The sequence below is a fragment of the Carlito syrichta genome, unplaced genomic scaffold (genome assembly GCF_000164805.1).
Source record: "Carlito syrichta isolate Samal-C Ts95f unplaced genomic scaffold, Tarsius_syrichta-2.0.1 Scaffold239038, whole genome shotgun sequence".
Lineage (NCBI taxonomy): Eukaryota > Metazoa > Chordata > Mammalia > Primates > Tarsiidae > Carlito > Carlito syrichta.
The window spans coordinates 462,977-476,196 of NW_007183134.1; the positions used below are offsets into that span (position 1 = coordinate 462,977).

The 13,220-nt window shown below is 42.0% G+C and overlaps 1 protein-coding gene across 1 annotated transcript in view; it reads right to left on the reverse strand.

Moving 5' to 3' along the window:
* The window catches only part of LAMA1 (laminin subunit alpha 1), a 157,110-nt gene extending 154,075 nt beyond the window's left edge, over positions 1-3,035 (reverse strand). The window contains exon 1 of the mRNA XM_021709489.1: positions 2,991-3,035. Coding sequence (XP_021565164.1) covers positions 2,991-3,035 — 45 coding nt within the window. The remainder of the gene's footprint in view (positions 1-2,990) is intronic.
* Positions 3,036-13,220: the final 10,185 nt, after the last annotated feature.

The following is a 13,220-nucleotide window of genomic DNA, read 5'->3' on the forward strand; positions in this document are numbered from 1 at the left end:
TTTTTTTTTTTTTGAGTTGGAGTTTCACTCTGTTGCCTAGGCTGTAGTGCAGTGCCATGCTTACAGCTACCACAGCCTTGACCTGCTGGGCTCAGGTGGTCCTTCCGCCTCAGCCCTCCAAGTAGGTGGGACTACAGATGCACGCCACCACACCCAGCTAAGTTTTTTATTTATTGTAGAGAGGAGGTCTCACCAAGTTGCCCAGGCTGGTCTTGACCCTTTGGGCTCAGGCAATCCTCTCTCCTCAGTCTCTCAAAGTGCTGGGATTACAGACGTGAGCCACTGCACCTGGCTCCAATTCTTAAGAATGAGATACTACCTCCCTTTCAGCACAGAAATGAACAAATAAGGTGCAGAACACAGGCAGGAAAGTCGTCCTCCAGAACTCCCACCTTAAGATGACTTGGAAGAGAAACAGATGATGTTCCCCACCACCTTGACTTGGAAAGCCAGAGAACTCTCGGAAGATGGCTTTTCTTTTGTTGATGCCTATGGCAAGAATTCTTCCTTCCTCTCGCCTACTCCCCAGGGAAGTGTGTAAGTCTACATTGTGTGAAATTATTTGAAAACTCTAAGTTCTATTTAGAATGACATATTTAGTGTCTCACCTGCGTGTGCAGGCCTAAAATGGAGATGTTAAATCTAATTATGTGTTTTATATCAACTCTATTTAAATCCAAACTCTATTTAATCACTAGAACCAATGAAAGACAGTGTTGGTGACGAGTAAGAATACAGGCTTTTGCATTGGGCAGCCCAGAGTTTGAATTCCAGGTCTACCAGTTGCCCATAGTGTGGCCTAGGCTGAGGGGTTTTGCCTCTCAGTCTCCTTATTTGAGCAATGAGAAGAATAGTACCCAGGTATTTTTGAAAGCAATATGTGAGATAATGTGGTTGAAAGGGCTTTAGCCAATATATTAAAAGCTCAATAAATAGCTATTGTTATATTTTCATATTACCAGTAGAGATCACTAACACAAATTTCCTCAAATACGAGACTTTCAAGGCTATAGTTCATATATTTGAACCTCTGTTTCTCTAGTTAAGTTTTAGATGAATGAGTGGGTTTGCATTTAGGGGCCATTGGGTATGAAAAGCACCTACCAAGCAGGCACAGTGGCTCATGCCTGCAAGCCCAGCCCTTGGGAGGCAGAGGCGAGAGGATTTCCTGAGTCCACGGGTTCGAGACCAACTTGAACAAGATGGCGAGACCTCGTCTCTACAATAAATCAAAAAATTAGCTGGGCGTGGTGGCACATGCCTGCAGTCCCAGGTACTTGGAAGGGTGAGGTGGAAGGATCGACTGAACCCAGCAGGTTGAGGCTGCGGTGGCCGTGAACATGCCATTGCCCTTCAGTCTGGGTGACAGAGAGAGACTCTAACTCAAAAAAAAGAAAACAAAAAGGAAAAAGAAAAGCACCTACCTTGAAATAGAAGAAACACACTCAGCCCAGAGGGATGTGCACCATGGGAGAGACATGAAAGAAAGGTAGACTTCGGCTTAATTCACAGACTCTCCAAGGCATGGACTCACCACACAGGATACTGTGCAAGAAGGCTTCTTCAATTCACACTTTCTCTTTTATTTCCTTCCCTGCCCCACCCCTTCCTTTGTGTTTCTCCCCTCCTCCCTACCTTCTTTTTTCTCTTTTATCTTATTGCTTTTTCTGCTATTGCCTTTGCAACATTGTAGCATTGAGTCCTTTAGGTTAACTGCACATTTGTAAATTACAATTTCCTTTCATTGTCATGGGAGCAGACAAAGGAAAGATATTTCTGAGGAGGTAACATTTGACTAGTTACCTAAAAAAAGAGAAAAGCTAGCCATGCAAGATAGTGCTGTATTTTAATATACTTGGTTTTCTTTGTAATATATATTTTTTATACATTTAAAAATATGCTTGCCATCACCATCTATCCCTGAGAAAGGGTTCATCATCTCTCACCTAGATGACTTTTACACCTTTTCTTCCTCTCTCCAGTTTTATCTCTCTTCAATGTATACCAGCCTCTTCTATTAAATGCACATTTGACAAAAGTCACTCCTCTCCTTAAATGTCTTCCAAGACTCCCCCAAGACAATTTAAGCTCAAACTGCTTAATAAATTTTCAAGCATCAAAAAAAAAAAAAAATCAGAAAAAGAAATGCTGAGAATAGGTCCATAAGCTTTGCAAACGGGTCTGTTGGCACCAAAAAGGTCAACAGCCCTAGCAGGGAAGGTGATTCAACTAAACAGCAAGGAGTTAATGGCAGAGGACGAAGTCAAGGAGGTGGTGAAGGTGACCACTGGTCTCCTTTCTTCACATTTTCTTCCATGAGCTTACGTACCCCTAGACAAAGGTGGACAGGAGGCCCAAGACCTTCTGCCCCAGGTAGATGGTGAAGGCGAGTGGGAGGGGCTGTGGTCAAAGACTTCAGGTGAAGTCCTCAATGACCTGACTGAGTCTGCAGGGGGCAGCAGTTGCCTCCAGCTCTGGTCCTCAATGCATCCAAGTTGCCTGAGCCAGAGGGTGAGATGCCTTGAGGAAATGAAGTAAAACTTTTATAATACCTTGAAAGCCCCTCCCTCTGGGGAATAAAATCACTCCCATAAAATGTAACTATTATCTGATTTCTTGCATTTGTCATGCCAGTATATTTTTAGGGACATCCTCTCTGTGAAAGCTGAGGACTGTGGGCACATAGGAAAGCAGGGAGGGGTCAGGAGGAAGGAAGGTTTAAGCTGAAATTATTTACAGCAGGGCATCCCGGATGGCTCCAGAGACTATTTAAAAGCTGTGGCAAAATTCACCTTCACTCAAACTTTTTTTTCCCCCAGAAAACAGTACAAATATACCAATCTAGTATGAAGTAGATGCGTTTGGAAATTAAACATAAATGAAACTGTGTTTTCTCACTGCCTGCCTTCCTGATACTCCATATTTCCCTTATCTCTACTTCTGATTGATCAGCAATCAGCAGTGGCTTCTTAGAGTGAGAACTTCCTTACGTCCCTCTCCCTGTCCCTTTCCCGTGGGAAAACTGCCACCAACATTTTCTCGTAACAGGAGTATGCCATTTAAAGAAATTCTGTTTCAAGTTACTTGTGATAAATTAAAAATTTAGTCACAACTAAATGAAACTCTTTTGTATATCAAAGGCCAATATTCTCAAGATGTTTAAGTACTAAAACATCAAAGCGAAGGCTTAAATATGTAAAGTACATAAAAAAAGTCTTGCTCGCTTAATGTAAAACAGGACTTTTATTTCCAACAGGAACTATTCAGAATTACCAGATAGTTCATTTCTTACACAAATAAAGAAATCTCTAACACTTGGGAGCATTTTAAAAAGTGAACGTGACTTGAGTCACCTCTAAGCATGGAGTCCTTTGGCTTGACATAAGTACTGAGGAGCGAATCTCTCTCCCACCCTCTTTCCCTTTCCCTTCAAAAGCAAATACTTGGGTTTTGGACTAAACCATTGATGGCTATTAGTCTAGAGATTCTACTGGGTAAGCACCAGGGTCCTTTCCAACATGGGACCAAAAAAATGGGGGTGGGGTTGGTGGTTAAAAAAAAAAAAAGGAAGGGAGATACTGAAACAATGAAGAAGAAAGAAAGAAAAATAGAGTCAGGGACAAAAGGAAGGAAGGGAGAAAAGAAGGAGGGAAGGAAGGAGAAAAGAAAAGAAAGAACCACACACAAACAGGGAAAAGGCAACTCCAAACTCCTGGGAGTCTGACATTTAACACAGTTAATTTTTTTTTCTTTCTCACGTGGGAAGAAGAGGAGAAGTTTAATCTCAAAAAACAAGAGGGAGTGGTGAGCAAAGGGACTTAGCAGGGTTGTGCTCAGAGTTTCATTTCCATAGCAATGCTCTCAAGGTGTCCTTGACAAAGACAGAGGTTTTTACTGAGAGATAAACACGTGATATGAGCAAGTTAGGCACAAATATTGTAGAAAAACAGTGCATTACCGCTAGCCACTGACTTCTCCCATGATGGTTTGTTGAATACTCATATTCATCGACACCATAGTTTCTGATCTGATATACAAGTTTAGTGGCAGAAAAAAAAAAAACTAATAATCCGTTCATTGTGAAATGGTGTTCACCTTTGTTGCCAAGGGCAATAATTTAAATATTCTACCCGATCAGAATCAGATTGTACAACAGGCAAAACACAAAAGCACCACCACATACACACATATCTAAACCTTTGGATGATTCCTATTGTCTTGAGAAAGTCACTGCTCCTCCCTCCTTTCAAATCCTCACAGAAGAAAGTCAAAAAACAAGTGCAGCCTTTAAGTTAAATATTGACAATGCGGTTGGATTAAAATGTATTTATGTTAGATGTTGCTAATATCATGTAAAATGCTTGCAATGTGTATATCCTTTATTTGAATACTTAAAGCATCAATTAGTTCAACATCTTCTAATCAGCCCAAACATTTCCAAATGCCATAAATATTTCTACAGACCCTTAAAGGTCTTTGTGGTCTCCCCTCTTTCTTCTGCCACTTCTGCGCTCTATCATACAGAGTTTACTTGCCTGTACTTTTAACTGTGAGCATCTCTGGTTATCCCAGGGCTATGTTGATGACTGCTTCCCGGGTGTGTGACTGTGCAGTCACCCTTGGACTAGTGCTCTGCTGCAAATGTCTGAGATGACCAATGACTGAAACAAGGGGTCCCCCATACTTTCATTTTGAACTGGCTGTTAAACGGTGTAACCGGTCCTGTGGACGTTTCAATAGGGAATTGTCCCAGGACCAATGTCTCTGATCAAATAATTTGACATTGGAAATGTCAAAAGCTTCATCCCCTCTAGCTGAACACCAGCACAGTGACCCTAAGGTGACTGGATCCACCAGATTAGAGCTATTTTTATTGCAGTACATATCTCCAGGGACATCTTACAAACGAAGAAATCATTTCAGATATCTTTCACCTTATGCACCAACAGTAGACAAATATATTTAACAACTAGAATTAACATTCCAACCACAGGTACACAGAGTTCGATTATCTTGGTGTCATTCTCACTAGAATTGAAAATACTGTATTGATTGCCTGAGACCGCGGCTTGAGACCAGCCTGGGCAACTTGATGAGACCTCATCTCTACAATAAATCAAAAAATTACCTGGGCGTGGTAGCGCGTGCCTGTAGTTCTGGCTACTTGGAAGGCTGAGGCGGAGGGATTGCTGGAGCCCAGAGGGTCGACGCTGGGGTGACCGTGAGCATGCCACTGCACTCCAGCCTGGGCGATGGAGTGAGACTCCAACTCAAAAAAAAATATATACTGTATCTTCTTAGTCCTAGTACCATTTTTTCTCCTGAAATTAGGCTGCTTCTTTATAAAGACATATACATTTAATGTGACCATGTTCCTCTTTTTCAAAAAGCTGCTATTAGATTAAGGATATATCTAACAATTGTATTCACTGTCTCTAATTCTTTGTCTCACATCCTCTCTTCATGCAGCTCCAACTGGGAATCTGTTCTTTATAACATCTAAAAATGCTCTTTCTGGCCGGGTGCAGTGGCTTCACGCCTATAATCCCAGCACTTTGAGAGGCCGAGGTCAGAGGATTGCCTGAGCCCACGGGTTCGAGACAAGCCTGGGCAACTTGGCGAGACCACATCTCTACACTAAATAAATTTTAAAAATAGTCAGGTGTGGTGGCACATGCCTGTAGTTCCAGCTACTTGGAAGGCTGAGACGGAAGGATCACCTGAGCCCAGCAGGTCAAGGCTGCGGTAGCCATGAGCATGCTACTGCACTCCAGCCTGGGTGACAGAGTGAGACTCCAACTTAAAAAAAAATGCTCTTTTCAAGATCTCCATCGACTTCCATCTTGCCAAACCCAACAAGTAGTTCACCTTCAGCTTATGTGATCTCATAGTAGCTATTGTAAAAAAATGATCTTTCATTCTTGAACTCTATTTCTTTTGGTCTCTATACTACACAAGTAATGCTACATACATACATCACAAATCAAAGAGACTCCCAGTTTTCCTCAAGCAAACTGTCAGTCTCTTCTGCTGATGGTCCTGAAAGTCTTCACATGACTTGATTTCCTATGGAGAGCAGCACACTGCTCAATCGCCACACAGGCTCACTCACCATACAGGTTCACTCAACACACAGGTTCAGTCACCACACAGACTCAATCACCACACAGGCGCTCTCACCACCCAGGTTCAGTCGCCACACAGGCCCACTCACTGCACAGACTTACTCACCACACAGACTCAGTCGCCACACAGGCCCACTCACCACACAGATTCACTCACCGCACAGATTCACTCACTACACAGACTCACTCACCACACAGGCTCAGTCACCACACAGGCTCACTCACCACCCAGGCTCAGTTACCACACAGGCCTACTCACCACACAGACTCATTTATCACCCAGGTTCAGTCACCACACAGGCACACTTGCCACACAGGCCCAGTCGCCACGCAGGCTCAGTCACCACACAGGCTCAGTCACCACACGGGCTCTCCCACCACTCAGGCTCAGTCACCACACAGGCCCACTCACCACACAGACTCAGTCGCCACACAGGCTCATTCACCACACAGGCCCACTCCCCACATAGGCTCACCCAACACACAGACCCACTCACCACACAGGCTCACTCACCACCCAGGCTCGGTCACCACACAGCCCCACTCGCCACACAGGCCCACTCGCCACATAGATGCAGTCACCACACAGGCTCAGTCACCACACAAGCTCACTCACTACAAAGGCTCAGTCACTGCACAGGCTCACTCACCACACAGGCTCAGTCACCACACAAATGCAGTCTCAGGGTGAAACAAGGGTAGTAATATACTTTCCCAAAAAGCTGTCTCCAAAAGTGGATTGAGAGGCAGAGACCTGGGTCTTCCACTCTGTGTACCCAATACGTATTTGTTCAATATTGTAAATCCTGACTTAGATATTAATATAAAAAGACATCAAATGCGGGAGAAGTCTGGGTAAGTACACTGAGTCATGGAATTAATGGAATATCAACAGTGACCAAAATGAAACCAGAGTAAGTTTAATAAGGATAAATGCAGTGCCTTTCACCTTTTTCACCCACCATCTCCCTGCAAGCAAAGGTGAAATAGATGTTACAGTTCTTTTGTGATAGGTATACACAATATGAAAACAGTGCTATTAAAAATATTAATATGATGGAGGTTGATTAACAATACTATACTATTAAAGACAAAGGAAGATGATCCTTAGTATCCACACATTTGATAAATATGATTTAGTTATGCACAGGTCGAGAATGATGGCTGGGCTTTGCAGACTTTAAGGTGTCCCAATCCCCTGGGGACTGGTTTCCATGCAGATTCCGATTCAGTCTGGGAGGGGGCTGGATGCTTCATGTCTAATGAGCTCCCAGGGGATGCTGCTTTGAGTTCAAGAAAGTAAATGACCTCTTGGGCTGTTTTTCAGCTCGGACACTCTGGGTTTAGCCAATTCAGCCAAGCTTGGCATAAGATCATCAGACTGACAAGCAAGACCTCACTTCTTTCAGCAGTTTTGTCACTATTTAACTAGAATTCCAGATTCCCCGTTCTGCATTCAAGTCTTGAAGACCAATGGCAACTATTTTTAGAGACAATGTGGTGCTGCTCCAGCTCAAGGTTTTTGGCTTACTGTCAAGAGGAAAAAATTCAAGGGTTCCAAAATTAAAGGCAAAATATACAGACAAGTTCAACTGAGCATCATTCAGGGAAATCTATCAAAACAAACCAATGCAGTTTAGGCCCCATGCACACAGGCAGTGCTTACACCCTGAACCATAAATTTCTCAGGCTTTTCATCCAAAAAGAATAAAATACTTAGAAAAAAATTAGCAAAATAAATTCAAGACCAATACACTGAAAAATCACAAAAATTTTCTGAAATTAAAGAAGATCTAAATGAATGAAGAGATTTTTTTTTTTATTCATACACAAGAACATTCAATATTGTTAGAAGGCATTTCCCCCACTCCCATCTTTATTTTTTATTTGAAAGTAGGATTATTAAGAGAACAGAAAAGCTCCCACAGTAGAAGAGGACTGGAGGGAGCTACTCTCCCCACAAATTAATCTATAGATTCCATCTGATTCTGTCAAAATCTCTTAGCTGACTGTTTTGTAGCAATTGACAAGCTGTTGCCTGGTTGCCTTGGGACCTTGAGTTTGAGCCTCCAGGAAAGGTGGTAGGTGTAGGTGACAGAAGAAAAAAGAAGAGATTCCAATAGAACAACTGAAGAGAAAGGCAGGGCCATTTACACAGGATGGGGCTATCTCCCCACTCTAGAGGTGGGGAATGCCAAGGCCACTCACAAGAGTGGTGTCCTGAAGCCCTGCCTCTGTTTCTCTCTCTCCCTCGTTGAAATCAAATACTACATATTTTTCCTTTACTTTCTTAAATTCTTGTTAATGGTTTGTTGAATAATAGAAATGGATGCTCACTGAAGAAAATCATGGTAGTCAACGTGTCTGTATCAATTCATATATTTTCTTTCTTTCTCTCTCTCTCTCTCTCTCTCTCTCTTTCTCTCTCTCTCTCTCTCTCTCTCTCTTTCTCTCGTTGGAGTCTCACTCTGTTGAAATTAAATACTACATATTTTTCCTTTGCCTTCTTAAATTTACTTATTTACACACTTTAGTAATGAAGGAATCAAAACTCAGACTGGACCACATGAATAGGTGACTCTTATAAGCTACATTAATGCACATTTTCTTAATGCATTTTTTTTTTAGAACAAACCAGTAAAACCCGAAAGGCCTGTCTTTACAACAGAGCCCACTATGATATTCACACTCAGAACACTGAGTTTTTTCCCTTTAAGTTCTAGGTTATCTGCTCACCCCTTCCCCTCCCTGAATCTTCCCTTTCTGGGAGCACAAACCTCCCCCTGATATAGTCTCCAACCCCCAGGCTCTAGCCCTGAAGAAGTCTGGCAAGTTTAAGGGCCTCATTTGTTTACAGGAGAATGCCAGCCCTTCCTTTCAGCTTCTGGGACCATGTTCCCAAGCTGCCAATAAAGCACTTTGAATTTGGCATCTGTTTCCTCTCAGGAACTGTAATTCCCACAGAATTCTCCTTTACCTGAGTGTGCTGACAATTGCTCAAACTGAAGACATAAACTGAGGTTTGATGCAAGGTGAAAATCCAGTTAAACATAAATACTAACTAGGATAATATCTGAAATTAGCTTGAAGAGACTTCAGTATAGACTGTGTGTGTGTGTGTGTGTGTGTGTGTGAGAGAGAGAGAGAGAGAGAGAGAGGTAAAACCACTCATACACAGCTAGTTCTGAAGCCAGTGACGCACTTTCCTGGGGTGGTCAGCTGATATTCCAAACAAGATTACTATCCATATTCCAGAGGTACCCTGCTATCTCTGTCTCCATGACACCAGCACTTTGCTAATTAGCGTGGAGATTATCAACAATGGGCTATTCGAAAAATTAGTGAATTGTTAATGATTTGTTGAATAATAGAAATGGATGCTCACTGGAGAAAATCATGGTAGTCCAGCTGTCCATATCAATTCATATATTTTCTTTCTCTCTCTCTCTCTCTCTCTCTCTCTCTCTCTCACTCTCTCTCTCTCTCGTTGGAGTCTCACTCTGTTGCCCAGGCTGGAATGCAGTGGCACGTTCACAGCCAATGCAGCCTCGACCTGCTGAGTTCAGGAGATCCTTCCACCTCATCCTCTGGCTATCAAAATCTCAGATTTTTTTTTGTGGAAATAGAAAAGTTAACAAAATTGGGTTACTTACACTACCTATTGTGAACCTTGTCATAGAGTCAAAGGAATCCAGATAGTGTGATAATAGCATTAGAACAGATGTTTGAGCCAGGCTCGGTGGCTCAGCCTGTAATCCCACGCCTTTGGGAGGCTGAAGTGAGTGGACTGCCTGAGCCCACAGGTTCGAGACCCACCTGGGCAACTTGGCGAGACCTCATCTCTACAATAAATAAATAAAAAATTAGCCGGGCATGGTAGCGCGCGCCTGTAGTTCCAGCTACTTGGAAGGCTGAGACAGAGGGATTGCTGGAGCCCAGCAGGTCGAGGCTGCGGTGGCCGGGAATAGCCATTGCACTCCAGTCTGGGTGGCAGAGTGAGACTCCAACTCAAAAAAAAAAGAACAGATGTATGGATCAACAGAACAAAATAGATATTACTTACATTTGTGACCAATGGATTTTGGTAAAGGTGTCAAGGTAATTTTGTCTTTTTTTTTTTTTGGAGTCATAATCTCACTCTGTCACCCTGGCTGGAGTGTAGTGGCATATTCACGGCCACCACAGTCTTGACCTGCTGGACTCAGGTGATCCTTCCACCTCACCCTTCTAAGTAGCTGGAACTATAAGTACGCACCACCAGATGCAGCTAATTTTTTTTTTTGGGGGTTTATTTGTTTTGTTTTATTGTAAAGACGAGGTCTCACTAAGTTGCTCAGGCTGGTCTTGAACCCCTGGCCTGGCAATTTTGTCTTTTAAACAAATGTTGAGACCACCTTGTCTCTTTACTACACACAAAAACTAATTCAAAGTGATTCATAGGCCCAAGTGTAAGAACTAAAGTATAAAACTTCTGGGGCCATCCCTTCAGGTCCCCTCCCACTGTGGGAGCTTTCCTGTCCTCTCAATAAATCCTGCTTAAAAAAAAAAACAAAAAACAGTATAAACCTTCTGGAAGAAAACGTAAAAGAGAATCTCTGTGACACTGGACTCGGCAAAGAACTTTTAGATAATGACACCAAAAGAATAATCTAAAAAAGAAAACAAGTGATAAACTAGATTTAGTCAAAATAAAAAATAAATCTATGGCACTTCAAAACACATCATCACAAAAATGAAAAGAAAAACCACAGACCAGGAGAAAATATTTTCAAATCACATTTCTGATAGAGGACTCACAAAAAACGTAAAAGTCTTATAACTAGAAACGAAGAATACAAACAACCCAATTAAAAATTAGGCCAGATATTTCAAAAGACATTTCAGCAAACTTAGATAAATGGCTAAAAAGCACTTGAAAGGTGCTCACATCATGAATCAATAGAGAAATGAGAATTAATACCATGAAATGTCATGAACTATCCAATAAGACATCTATCATCAGGAAGACAATGTGTAGTGTTGGTAAGGATGTAGAGAAACTGGAACACTCATAGACTGCTAGTAGGAATGTAACATGGTATAGATACTTTGGAAAACAACTTGAGTTTCTTTTAAAAATTCAACATAGGCCGGGCGCGATGGCTTGTGCCTGTAATCCCAGCACTTTGGGAGGCGGAGGTGAGAGTTTTGCCTGAGCCCGCGGGTTCGAGACCAGCCTGAGAAACATGGGGAGACCTCGTGTCTACAATAAATAAAAAAAAAAATTAGCCGGGCGTGGTAGCGCATGCCTGTAGTTCTGGCTACTTGGAAGGCCGAGGTGGAAGAATCGCCAGAGCCCAGCAGGTCGAGGCTGCAGCATGACACAGCACTCCAGCCTGGGCAATGAAGTGAGACTCCAATTCAAAATAATAATAATAATAAAATAAAAATAAAAATTCAACATAAATTTACCATAGGACCCATATTTCACCCTTAGAAATGTCATTCAAGAGAAATGAAACCCTGTCCACACAAAGACTTTCGTGGGAATGTTCATGGCATTATTTCTAATAGTTCCAAATTGAAAACAATCCAAATGTCTACCAACTGAAGATTGGATAAACAAAACATGGTGTATCTACATAATAGAATGCTATTCAGCAATAAAGTGGAAAACACTACCGATATATACTACAACATAAATGGACCTAGAAAATGTTCCACACCAGATTGTGATTTGTGATGATGATTGTACAATACTGTGAATTTTTTATTTTTTTAATTGCCAGGCACGGTGGCTCACGCCTATAATCCCAGCACTTTGGGAGGCCAAGGTGAGAGGATTGTCTGAACCCATGGGTTTGAGACCAGCCTGGACAACTTGGTGAGACCTCATCTCTACAGTAAATTTTAAAAAGTAGCCAGGCATGGTGGTGAGTGACTGTAGTTCCAGCTACGTGGAAGATTGAGGTAGAAGGATCACCTGAGCCGAGCAGGTCAAAGTTGTGGGGGCCATGAGCATGCCACACCACTGTACTCCAGCATGGGCAACAGAGTGAGACTCTGAATCAAGAAAAAAAAAATTAAACTCTACACTTACAATGGGTAAAAGTTTATGGTACATAAATCATGTTACAACAAAACTATTAAAACATGGAGATACTCCTCACACTTTTAAGTACAGGGTATGAAATTATGTTGCCTGAAGTCTGTAACCTGAAAGAGGGTGATAGAACCTGAGGTTTGAACCCTAAAATGTCCCATATCCAGGTTTAGGAAGGCTGTCAATTGCCAAAACAGAAATTTTAATACCCAAAAAGACAGAGAGCTGTGACTCTATCAATTTAAAAGAGATGACCTATGACCCTATGACTTGTCATGAACCTGCTTGCTAGTAAATTATGTTAATAATGTGTACAAAGTAAGTCAGCGTTTGAACGAAATTATTCATTTGTGATTACGTAGTGGTCAGATTGCAGGGGAGTAACAAATCCTCATGTTCCTCGTTCTTCTTTAGTGGGTTCCATTGTCCACTAAAAAGACTTTTTTTTAAAAAAAAAGAGACGGCCTTACCCTGTTGCCCAGGCTGGAGTGCAGTGGTGTGGTCCTAGCTCACTGCGGCCTCAAACTCAGGGGTTTACGCAACCTCCCACCTCAGCCTCCTGAGTAGATGGGGCTACAAGTGTGGGCTACCACAACTGGCTCAATTTTTTTTTTTAATTTTTATAGTGATAGTGTCTCTCTATGTTGCCCAGGCTTGGCTCAAACTCCTAGCCTCAAGCAATCCTCCCATCTTGGTCACTCAAAGTACTAGAATTATAGATGTGAACTATTGGGCCCAGCCATATTTTATATATACACATTTTATATAACTAGTTCGACTTAGATCAGATGATAACAGCAATGAAAGGATTCCCTATTTTCTTTATTAGCAGGTTCCTTCAAATATTGTTTTGGAATTATTTTAATATTGAATTATTTTATTTTATTTATAGAAAACCATCTTATACACAAATTTTTTTTTTTTTTTTGAGTTGGAGTCTCACTCTGCCGCTCAGACTGGAGTGCAGTGGCCGCTCCCAGCCACCGCAGCCTCGCCTGCTGGGCTCCGGCGAT